The 13,241-nt window shown below is 40.6% G+C and overlaps 1 protein-coding gene across 4 annotated transcripts in view; it reads left to right on the forward strand.

Moving 5' to 3' along the window:
• The window catches only part of tenm1 (teneurin transmembrane protein 1), a 246,029-nt gene that overhangs the window by 34,951 nt on the left and 197,837 nt on the right, over nt 1–13,241 (forward strand). For all 4 annotated transcript variants that reach the window (XM_055870047.1, XM_055870059.1, XM_055870067.1 and 1 more), the window contains exon 2: nt 2,758–3,031. In XM_055870047.1, the coding sequence (XP_055726022.1) occupies nt 2,815–3,031 (217 nt within the window). In that variant the 5' untranslated portion in view covers nt 2,758–2,814. The remainder of the gene's footprint in view (nt 1–2,757; nt 3,032–13,241) is intronic.

Here is a 13,241-nt window from a genome sequence, read left to right on the forward strand (position 1 = left end):
TTGGTGTACACAATGAGTCCATTCACTGTCTCTCACCTCATGATAGAGAACAGGGCAGCCTATTTAGTTGGTGTGGAGCTGCAGCAGTAGAGTCAGAGGATCCGTTGATAAAATAGGTGGTAGAACTGGTAGAAGACTGAATCAGATATGTATTTTTAAGAAATTATGAAAATAGTTAATGACAAAAATACTTAACAAAAAAATGTATCATTACTGGAATTGCCAATAGCAATATTACCACAAATGGACAAATGCGAAAATAGCCTCAAACAGGCAAAATGCCCATAAACTCAAGCATCTAAATATTATGGCATAGCTAGTCACACCATGTTACCAAGACAAAAAGCTCTACCTTAATCCTTAATGAGGAAAAGTGAGAACAGGCATGCTAAAGGGTTTTGACTAGATGGTATACAGCTACGGATAGAAGTGACGTTTCATAGCAGATTAGGAGAATTTACGCAGCAGATTAGGAGAATAAACGTAGCAGGTTAGGAGAATAAACGTAGCAGGTTAGGAGAATAAACGTAGCAGGTTAGGAGAATAAACGTAGCAGGTTAGGAGAATTAACGTAGCAGGTTAGGAGAATAAACGTAGCAGGTTAGGAGAATAAACGTAGCAGGTTAGGAGAATTAATTTTAGGTTAGGAAAAGAGTAAGGGTTAGTGCTAGCTAAAATGCAAAAATTCTCCCTGACATGATTAAAACATGCAACTTTTTTTACCGTTGCTGTAAACCATAATCTAACCACAATCATGCTTAAAGGACCTGACGTAAACCATTCGGCAGGTAGCCTAGTGGTTAGAGCACTGGGCCTGTAACCAAAAGGTTGCTGATTCAAATCCCTGAGCTGTCAAGGTAAAGATCTGTCATTCTGCCCCTGAGCAAGGCAGTTAACCCAGTGTTCCCCGGGCGCTGAAGATATGGATGTTGATTATAGCAGGCCCCCGCACCTCTCTGATTCAGAGGGGTTGGTTTAAATGCAGAAGACACATTTCAGTTGAAGGCATTCAGTTGTACAACTGACTAGGTATCCCCCTTACACCTTTCAAACAGGTTCATTCTAATTGTACACTTTTTGACTATACACTTTAATGGCAATACTATTGCTCAAAAAGACAAACAATGACCACAAATGAACGTGTTTATGAAAATAAAGGCATCATTTGCATAAACATGAGCGTTTCTGATAAACAATGCAAACACTCCCACAACTGGATAAAACAAACACAGAGAGGTGGGCAGTGTGTGTCTAAAGCCCTGAACTGAACTGCCTTATAGTCTATACAGTAACCTCACAAAAAAACAGCCTTTTTTCAACTGGTGGTGTTGACTCCCCACTCATCATTTTCCAGCCACACCTACCCTGAGTAATTACCTCTGCATGCACAGAAGAACAGCCTTGTCCGGCCAGGGGGCTGGCCACAGCACAGAATACAAATGGCCCATTAAAATGCTTTCAACTGCCAATTAGTCAAGCAAGATATGTACTGAACTTGCAATTAATAACCTTTTACCACAAGCCAGGTAAAGATGGCACAGCCTAATGAGCATTTGATTGTCATATTTGTCTTGAATGCTGTTAAAGATTACAAATGTCAGAGTGCAAACATTGTCAGAAGCCTCTTCTGATTTCTTGCTGAAATTTGTAATATGGGATGTTTTCCCCCGTCTGTTCCCAAGAGGATAGAAGGACAGTGGGGTGAAGACAATACTCTCTGCTTCACGGGGCGAGTGTTTGGGTCAAGGCCAAGGTTTAGTGGCTGTCAGGCGGCAATGATAGAAATGTCAGCCCAAGCAGAGCTCAGGGCAGAACAGACGGGTTCATGTCAAGGTTACCAATGTGCTTTACATTACACAGCAAAACACTACTGTGCTGTGATGAACTGCACTAGAACACAGATGTGAAATAACAGTATTCATCACTGTGCTACTGTTATATTACTACTGGATAATACTAATGATAAATACTGATTCTAAAAATAGTGCCAGGTATCAGGATGTGATGTTAGGATACGATTGAGAATTCAAACCCTGCTATATTAAAGTTGCACTATGCAGAAATCACTCCGCCATTTCCTGGTTGCTAAAACTGTAATAGTTTGGCTAATTTCAGTTTATGTAACAAAATAAGCTAGTATAGTGTAGACAATCATTGTTTCATCTAAACCGCTGGGAAATATTTTTTCCATAAACAAAATATTGTTGTTTTGGCTGTTTGAAGCTGGTGTATAAAACCGAAAGTAAAAGATGCGAAAACAAAACGTAAGCATGGGAAGCATAGAAATAGCGCACATAGAACAGATATATCACTTCTTAGACTTACTTTCAACTAGAATGATAGATCTATAATCATTTCTGTGAATTTAGTCAGGTCGCTCAAAAAGTTCTATATTGGCACTTTAAGTAGTGTGTAAGAAGGATGCAAGAACTACATTGTTCACCACATGATTTATGTCATCGTATTTGATAGCAGTCCATCAGATTCTGTTGAAAATTAAAGTTATCTCTCAATCTGTTCCTACAACGGCTCCTCCTCCCCTGTGTCTCTTAAAGCAACTCAATCTTCTACCACACCACCCAGCAGCAATCCCTTAGAACAGGAACATGTTGATTAAGGACACTAATATCCAAATAATTACTTTTTACTTGAGTGATATATTTTTTCTCACAATACTGAGACACAACATTATCCATGTGTGAGGTATATTAATTGTTCTAAATCTGGACTCTGTCTCCACTCTCATTCTTCCTCCAGATTGGTCTTGCATTGTGGATCCCATGACTGAATGAGCTTTGTTCAGTGTTGCCAGTCATGGAGCAGATGGATTGTAAGCCTTACCAGTCATTATCCAAGGCCCGGAATGAGATGGAGCTTGCATACACCAGCTCCTCAGACGAAAGCGAGGATGGTAGGAACCTTTGCAAATCCTACACATCCCGAGAGACCCTGCCCGATTACGGCCAGGAGATGAGACTCAACTACAACAGCCACAGAGCCAAGCGGAAAAAAGTGGATGAGCCCACTGGAGGTACGGCATAACACCATGAACCACAAACAAGTTTAACCAGTCAAAGTGAGATTGTTAAATAGTAATTGAATTGAAATAACAATTCATTTTAATTGGTAACTGCAATGGGGGCATTTATTATGTAAATGCCTGTTCCATTTTTGAGTTATTGATAAACTCCCAAGTTCCAGTTTTGACATTCCAGGTTAATCAGTTTTCCCTGCACACAGGTTATGGTCAGTTATGAAGTCAAAATGGCAGAGAGGTTGCAGGGGGAAACAGGTAAATGCAGTGTGACTGGATAACTGATTGTATGCATGATAAGACATTGCAGCTTATCATGACTTTGCAGCTAGCAGAATGAATTTTATAATCTCATGTTCCCGTATCCGCATATCCCCTGGTAAATGTATGAAAACTTTGCTCTGCTGCTGCAGTGACTATGGAAATATTGCATGCTAATGTGGAAGGTAGACTCGGGTTGTATATTGCTGCAAAAAATGTAAATTAGAGGTAATTCAGTTATTCCATCAATTGTTTCCTAGTCAGTCACACATAGGAGCTTTTTAACACCTTAGGGCTGTGTTGGGGTTTGGTGGGTGGGATGGGTATGGCGGGGGGGGTTGTATAATTATGTTTGAATGGACTTTTTCTCTGTAGAAAATAGCACAATCACATATTTCATCCACACTAAACACATCTATCGTTAGGAAATGAGAATAAGAAATGAGTGTTGCAGGGGAAACAATGTAATCAAGGTCAAAACTCAAAGAATTATGAATGGTTTGAGTGGAGATGTTTTTACCCCGTTTTCCATTGCAGTCTACATTGTTATCTACCTTATTCACTGGAGACATTGTGCAGTATGCCATCACTCTCTCTTGATGGTTCATCATGAAAATGTCACAGGGTCTGGTCTGCTTCAGGAAGACATGGAATACCACTATGGAGATTTAAGGAGGTTATTCCAGGTCCCATCTAAACCACTGGTTGAATGTTTACCTTTCACAATACACATTATAGGTCTTGAAATTATTATACTAATTTCTAATTTGATAAGACATTTGATAAGGTAAGAGTAATTTCCTACATTTCCATATTGCTTTATTACTTGTCAAAGATTCATGGTTACTAGGGATGCCCAGATAAGAGAAATCTGGGACAAAAACCAATATTTTCTTGGCTGTGATGGCCAATACTGATATCGGGGGAAAACAAGCGGTTGTGAGATTCGGGCAACAACACAATCAGAAATGGCAGTGTCATTGGAAAATAATGATTTATAGGAGCTACTGTAAGGTTTCCTCACAACAGTTGTATTTTATTATGTCAATTCTACATAGGGCCTATTCGAAAGCTATTTGTAAGGTCATTGGGCATAAGTATGTACAGGTGCAGAAGATGGACAAAAACAGATTACCGTAGAACATTATCGTAATGGTGATAGTACACTTGTACCGCCGTAGTTCAACTTTGATCAGTGTTGCTGTTCTTCTTGTTTTACATACACGTTCTTCTAACCCTATTCTGTCTCTTCTCATGGAGTCCTGGAACAAATGCAGTTGTGAAATATAGTTGACATGACACATTCCTTGATCATTGTGATATCATTTGAAGAGAATAATTGGAGAACAAAGTAGGCATGCTGAAACTATGAGTCTGCTATAATGACCATGATGTCATTATAATCTATATGAGGATCCTCTCTAATGATGCCTATCAGTGATTGATCATTAGAAGATTAGAGTAGGTATTTCTAATTCAAAATGATGCTTTTACACTTTCTGAAGAGAACACTTAATATTTATTTCACATACAGTACTTGCCTATTTGAAGGCACATTTTACATACATATGAATAACACCTGAACTTCATATCCCTCACATTGATATGATTAACAGTGACATATTTTTAATCAAATGATCCTCTTTATACTGTAGTATCTTCTTTTCTTTAGATTTACCTTCAAACCTATGCGAATGATGAAAATACATATTTTCATCTATTGGTTTGTTTTAACTGCAAATGTGAGCTCAAATCGGCTTTATGCTCCTATGTATTGCGGTATTCAAATTATACACTGAACAAAACATTTTGTTCTGGTTACCTTGGAAACTGCATAAAATGAACAAATGGCATTTGCTCGGAGCAGCAGCTTTTTCAACCTGAACAGATTGATAGCAAAACAGTATGCACAGGATTTCAGCCCCTTTCGTGGAGAGGAGAACATTCCCTGTGCTCATTTATGTGTCCATTTTCCGCTGGTGCCTCCATTTCGCGGCTGTGATTTTAAGGGGCAGGAGGTCGTAGAGAGATATTCACTGACAAGAAATTGGTCAAGGACATGGGTTCCTGACTGGCGTAATTAGTGTAGAGATTATTACTTGAGAGTGAGGTCAGGCAAGTCACCTTGGTGAGGGATTCTCAAGAGCAGTTTAAAGAAAGACGACACCTCTCCATATGCAAGCCGCACCACAGTGTTGAGTACACACCATGGCCACAGGCTGATATTACTGAATCTAGTCACACAGGATTGTGATCTACATCTGATTATTGTGCAGCCCTGACAAATCCATTAAAACTGTTGATTAAGAAATTGACCTAAAATGTACAGTTTTAAAACACCTACTAGTTTTTATTTTCTTTTTACTATTTCTACATTGTAGAATTGTAGTGAAGAAATCAAAACTATGAAATAACACATGGAATCATGTAGTAACCAAAAAAGGGAGATTCTTCAAATAGCTACCCATTGCCTTGATGACAGCTTTGCACACGCTTGGCATTCTCTTAACCAGCTTCATGAGGTAGTCACCTGGAATGCATTTAAATTAACAGGTGTGCCTTGTTAAAAGTGAATTTGTGGAATTTCCTTCTTAATGCGTTTGAGACAATCAGTTGTGTTGTGACAAGGTAGGGGGGTATACAGAAGATAGCCCCATTTGGTAAAAAAACAAGTCCATATTATGGCAAGACCAGCTCAAATAAGCAAAGAGAAATGACAGTTCATCATTACTTTAAGACATGAAGGTCAGTCAATACGGAACATTTCAAGAACTTTGAAAGTTTCTTCAAGTGCAGTCGCAAAAACCATCAAGCACTATGATGAAACTGGCTCTCATGAGGAACGCCACATGAAAGGTAAAGTAAAGTAGCCCTTACACAGCCCGGAGGTGTGTTGGGTCCTTGTCCTGTTGAAAAACAAATGATAGCCCCACTAAGCCCAAACCAGATGGGATGGAGCTGCAGAGGATAAGTTTAGTAGAGTTACCAGCCTCAGAAATTGCAGCCCAAATAAATGCTTCACAGAGTTCAAGTAACGTACACATCTCAACATCAACTGTTCAGAGGAGACTGTGTAAATCAGGCCTTCATGGATTAATTGCTACAAAGAAACCACTACTAAAGGACACCAATAAGAAGAAGAGACTTGCTTGAGCATGAGCAATGGACATTAGACTGGTAGAAATGTGTCCTTTGGTCTGGAGTCCAAATTGGAGATTTTTGGTCCCAATCGTCATGTCTTTGTGAGACACGGTGTGGGTGAACGGATGATCTCCACATGTGTATTTCCCACCGTAAAGCATGGAGGAGGAGGTGTGATGGTGTGGGGGTTCTTTGCTGTTGACACTGTCTCTGATTTATTTAGAATTCAAGGCACACTTAACCAGCATGGCTACCACAGCATTCTGCAGTAATACTCCATCCCATCTGGTTTGGGCTTAGTGGGGCTATCATTTGTTTTTCAACAGGACAAGGACCCAACACACCTCCGGGCTGTGTAAGGGCTACTTTACCAAGAATTAGAGTGATGAAGGGCTGCATCAGATGACCTGGCCTCCATAATCCCCCGACCTCAACCAAATTGAGATGGTTTGGGATGAGTCGGACCGCAGAGTGAAGGAAAAGCAGCCAACAAGTGCTCAGCATATGTGGGAACTTCTTCAAGACTGTTAGAAAAGCATTCCAGGTGAAGCTCGTTGAGAGAATGCCAAGCTGTCATCAAGGCAAAGGGTGGCTATTTGAAGAATCTCAAATATAGAATATTTTTTTGGTTACTACATGATTCCATATGTGTTATTTCATATTGTTGATGTCTTCACTATTATTCTACAATGTAGAAAATTGTAAAAATAAAGAAAAACCCTTGATTGTGTAGGTGTTCTAAAACTTTTGACAGGTAGGGTATTTTTTTAAATGATCAATATATTTAATTAAATCATTTTTTGTATCACTATACAGTATAACAGGTCTCAGGTATCTGCAATAATTTATATCACAATATAGTTTTGATAATATGATATAATTAGATAATGTACAGTTCATCTTTGTGTGTAAGGGTTAAGTGAAGGTACTCTGTTATATTTTATTCTGGTTTAGCTATTTGACCCAGTCTTTATCACAAATGATCTCTTAAGGTGAGGTCATTTCATGCTCAGCAGTGTAAATGTTGATAAAGATTGATCCTCCTTCACAGAGAGAGGTGGATGTCCTGAAATAGACTTGCAGCAAGATGACAATAAACTGTAAGTCCTTTTGAGATGACATCTGCGAATCATTATCAACGATAATCATTGATCGTTATCAATGACTGGGAAAATAGACTATCTAGAGCAGTGGTCACCAATTGGTCGATCGCGATCGACTGATCGTTCCTCAAGGCATTCCTAGTTGATCACCAAACTTCTGTAGAAAAGCCAACGATAAAGGCTTGTGCTCCTTTTTTTGTATTGTGCTGTTGGTGATAGGTGCACTTGATTTACATTTACATTTTAGTCATTTAGCAGACGCTCTTATCCAGAGCGACTTACAGTAGAGTGCATACATTTTATTATATTTTTTACTTTTCATTACATTTTTACATACTGAGACAAGGATATCCCTACCGGCCAAACCCTCTCTAACCACGCTATGCCAATTGTGCGTCGCCCCACGGACCTCCCGGTTGCGGCCGGCTGCGACAGAGCCTGGGCGCGAACCCAGCCTGGGCGCGAACCCAGAGACTCTGGTGGCGCAGCTAGCACTGCGTTGCAGTGCCCTAGACCACTGCGCCACCCTGCGCACTGGGCAAGCAAAGTGTTCCCATTTTGAACCATTTAATTTGTATGAAAAGACTAACTCCACCTATCGGGCAGACCGGGAGATCTGTGGCTAAATCGAGTGTGCCTACTGCACTAACCAATCGGGAAGCTCAAATGACCGTGCCTACAGAGCTTCCACGACCCCGGCCACAGCAAAGTTTGATACTAGCCTACACAAGATTGAATAACTGATAAAACCATGGCCATAGAGAGACTGTTAAATAATACAGCAAAAAGCTGCTGTTTTTATGAGTGGGTTCATGTAAAAAAAAAAAAGTCAACACTATTACAAAACATAAAACGCACGTCTCCCTAATTCCACTTGCACTGGGCCTCCCGAGTGGAGCAGCGGTCTAAGACACTGCATAACAGTGCTAGAGGTGTCACTACAGATCCGGGTTTGATCCTGGGCTGTGTTGCAGCCGGCCACAACCGGGAGATCCATGAGGTGGCGCACAATTGGCCCTATGCTGCTCTCTCCCTCCCTCTGCTAAGACGCGTGTTTAAAACAACTGGGAACTCGGAAATCTCCATCTTCTGACGTCAGTGTGTTCTAGACAACTGGGAACAAGGAATATAAAGAGATCCTACTGTGAAAAATATATATAATAATAATAATAAAAATAATAATAATAATATATTTGAACAGTCATCCAACTCTGAATTCCAAGCTGAAAACTTGGGCAACTTTCTAGATAAATGCCACATTCAAAACAACTGGAAACTCAGAAAATACAAGGTCAAATCATGACTTCAGTGATCTTCAGGTTGAAAAGTCAGAGCTCTAGAAAGAGGCAGGTTCTTCAGGTTGAATGTGGCAATTGCACCGGCTTTCCAACCTGAAGATCACTGACGTGATGATTTGACGTCTCTGGCATGATATTGGCAAGCCAGGCATATAGCCAATATGCTGTGATAATTTATTTATCTAGGCAAGTCAGTTAAGAACAAACTCTTATTTACAATGACAGCCTAGGAACAGTGGCTTAACAGCCTTGTTCAGGGGCAGAACGACAGATGTGTACCTTGTCAGCTCAGGGATTCAATCTAGCAACCTTTTGGTTACTGGCCCAATGCTCTAACCACTAAGCTACCTGCCAACCCAGGTGGCCTAGTGTATAATGTATTAGGCCTACTGCACAAACTTCATTCCCACACAACTGTTTATATTAGGTTAATGTAAAAAAAATCATACGTCATGTTTAAAAAGATATCTGAGCCGTAGATCTCGGCTTGCTTTTCGACCTCGAAAGTGAGCATGACTCAGAAAAGGTTGGTGACCACTGATCTGAGGGACATTCCAGGAGGAATAACATCGTTGTGGATGGTATACCATCATTTTCACATGAGAACTGGGCTAGGTCTGATGAGAAAGTAAGGAAAAGTATCACTGAAAAGCTGTAAATGGATCATACGAAGATTGATGTTGAGCGCGCCCACTGGTCTGGAAAATATGTAACCATCCAAGGTGACAGACCCAGGCCGATAGTGGTTAAGTTCCTGAGGTTTAAGTACAAGATGGCTGTTCTGGAGAGAGTCAAGAACTTGAAAGGAACCAACATCTTCCTCAACAAGGACTTCTCTGAAGCTGTGCGCCAGAGTCGGAAAGAACTTATCCTAGCTATGAAAGCTGCCAGAGAGCATGGGAACATTGCTTACATCTGCTACAACAGGCTCGTTGTCCACCTTCACTCCCAAAAGCCTGGGAGGAATGAGAGAGCCAAGCCTCAGGCTCAGTAGCTTCAGTCCAACATCACACACATATTTATTTTGTCTCCATATTATGTCTATCTCCGATAAGCTACCAAGGAAAGGGCTAAGAATCGTTCATATTAATATATGTAGCCTTATAAATAAGGTTCATGAAATCAATAACTTGCTAACATCGGATAACATGAATATACTGTCAATCTCTGAAACTCACTTAGATAATTCCTTTGATGATACAGCAGTAGCAATATAGGGATATAACATCTACAGAAATACAGGAATGCCTATGGGGGAGCTGTTGCTGTGTATGTTCAGAGCCATATTCCTGTGAAGCTTAGAGAGGATCTCATGTCAAATGTTGTTGAAGTGCTGTAGTTGCAAGTTCAACTGCCTCATCTAAAGCTTCTTGTCTTGGGGGGCTGCTGTAGGTCAAGAAATGCTAACAGTCAGTATTTGGATAATCTGTGTGCAATGCTTAATACTGTGTGTGATATTAACAGAGAGGTTTATTTTCTGGGTGACCTGAACATTGACTGATTAGCAACTAGCTGTCCTCTCAAGAGGATGCTTCTAACTGTGACTATTGCCTTGAATATGACTTAGGTGCTCACTCAACCAAGTAGAGTGCATACCAATAGTGTTGGATCTGTTACTTCCACTTGTATTGATCATACAGTACCAGTCAAAAGTTTGAACACACCTACTCATTGAAGGGTTTTTCTTTATTTTTACTATTTTCTACATTGTAGAAAAATAGTGAAGACATCATAACTGAGAAATGACACATGGAATCATGTAGTAACCAAAAAAGTAGCCACCCTTTGCCTTGATGGCAGCATTGCACACCCTTGGCATTCTCTCAACCAGCTTCATGGGAATGTATTTCAATTAACAGGTGTGCCTTGTTAAAAGTTCATTTGTGGAATTTGTGGAACTTCTTTCCTTCATAATGCATTTGAGCCAATAAGTTAGGTTGTGACAAGGTGTGGGGGGAAAGGAAGACCCAGAGTTACCTCTGCTGCAGAGGATGAGTTCATTAGAGTTAACTGCACCTCAGATTGCAGGCCAAATAAATGCTTCTGAAAGTTCAAATAACAGACACATCTCAACATCAACTGTTCAGTGGGGACTGAATCAGTCCTCCATGGTCAATTTGCTGCAAAGAAACCACTACTAAAGGACACCAATAATAAGAAGAGACTTGCCTGGGCCAAGAAACACGAGCAATGGACATTAGACTGGTGGAAATCTGTCCTTTGGTCCGATGAGTCCAAATTGGAGATGTTTGGTTCCAACCGCCGTGTCTTTATGAGACGCAGAGTATGTGAACAGATGATCTCTACATGTGTGGTTCCCACTTGAATAATAGTGGAGGAGATGTGATGGTGTGGGGGTGCTTTGCTGGTGACACTGTCAGTGATTTATTTAAAATTCATTGCACACTTAACCAGCGTGGCTACCACAGCATTCTGCAGTAATACACCATCCCATCTAGTTTGCGCTTAGTAGGACTATCATCTGTTTTTCAACATAACCCAAAACACACCTCCAGGGTGTGTAAGGGCTATTTGACCAAGGAGAGGGATGGAGTGCAGCATCAGATGACCTGGCCTCCACAATCCCCCAACCTCAACTCAATTGAGATGGTTTGGGATGAGTTGGACTGCAGAGTAAAGGAAAATCAGTCAACAAATGCTCAGCATTTGTGGAAACTCCTTCAAGACTGTGCCAAGAGTGTGCAAAGCTGTTATCAAGGCAAAGGGTGGCTACTTTGAAGAATCTAAAATCTAAAATATATTTTGATTTGTTTAACACTTTTTTGCTCACTACATGATTCCATGTGTTATTTCGTAGTTTTGAATTCTTCACTATTATTCTACAATGTAGATCATTTTAGGACTAGAATGAGTAGGTGTGTCCAAACTTTTGACTGGCAATGTATATCTTCACTAATGCTGCAAAGCTTTGCTCCAATTGTTGACAAGCATGCACCTGTTAAGAAACTAAGTGTGATAACTATTAGAGCCCCATGGATCGATGATGAATTGAACAATTGTATGGTTCAAATAAATGATGCAAAAGAGGTGATAAACAAGTCAGGCTGCTCAGCTGATTTGTTGACGCACTGTAAGTTGAGAAATGTTGTGACTAAACTTAACAAAAAGAAGAATAAATTATAGTACCAAACAAAGATAAATGACATAAAACACAACGTAAAATACTTTGGAGTACCTTAAATTATATTATGGGAAGAAAACCTAATTAATATCCATCGTTCATTGAAGTTGATATTGCAAATCATTTCAACCACTGTTTCACTAGTAAAGTAGAAAAAACTAAAAGTGAAATGACAACATTAAACAGTGAACCATCATCACTTGGTATAAAATATCTAATAATGAAAGAGAAGGAATGCGGTTTTGAATTTGGTCAAGTTATTGTGGGAGAGGTGGAAAAACTATTGTCATCCATCAATAATAAGTCACCAGGTATAGACAACCTTGATGGTAAACTGTTGATAATTGTTGCAGACTGTATTGCCACCCTGATTTTCTATATCTGTAACCCTTCTTTGATTGGATTCCACCTGTAATAAATTCAATTGATTGGACATGATTTGGAAAGGCACATACCTGTCTATATAAGGTCTGACAGTTGACAGTGCAGGTCAGAGCAAAAACCAAGGCATGAGGTCAAAGGAATTGTCTGTAGAGCTCTGATACAGGATTGTGTCGAGGCACAGATTTGGGAAGGACACCAACAATTCTGCAGCATTCATGGTCCCCAAGAACACACATCATTCTTAAATGGAATAAGTTTGGAACCACCAAGACTTTTCAGAGATCTGGCCACCCGGCCAAACGGAGCAATCCGGGGAGAAGGGCCTTGGTCAAGGAGGTGACCAAGAACCCGATGGTCACTCTGACAAAGCTCCAGAGTTTCTCTGTGGAGATGGGAGAACCTTCCAGAAGGACAACCATCTCTGCAGCACTCCACCAATCAAGCCTTTATGGTAGAGTGGTCAGACGGAAGCCACTCCTCAGTAAAAGGCACATGACAGCCTGCTTGGAGTTTGCCAAAAGGCACCTAAAGGTCTCTCAGACCATGACAAACAAGATTCTCTGGTCTGATGAAACCAAGATCGAACTCTTTGGCCTGAATGCCATGTGTCACGTCTGGAGGAAACCTGGCACCATCCCTGTGGTGAAGCATGGTGGTGGCAGCATCATGCTGTGGGAATGTTTTTCAGCGGCAGGGACTGGGAGACAAGTCAGGATCGAGGGAAAGATGAATGGAGCAAAGTACAGAGAGATCCTTGATAAAAACCTGCTCCAGAGCGCTCAGGACCTTAGACTGGGGAGAAGGTTCACCTTCCAACAGGACAACGACCCTAAGTGTACAGCCAAGACAACGCAGGAGAGGATCTGCAGAGAAGACAA

Source organism: Salvelinus fontinalis, chromosome 2 (genome assembly GCF_029448725.1).
Source record: "Salvelinus fontinalis isolate EN_2023a chromosome 2, ASM2944872v1, whole genome shotgun sequence".
NCBI classification, from domain to species: domain Eukaryota; kingdom Metazoa; phylum Chordata; class Actinopteri; order Salmoniformes; family Salmonidae; genus Salvelinus; species Salvelinus fontinalis.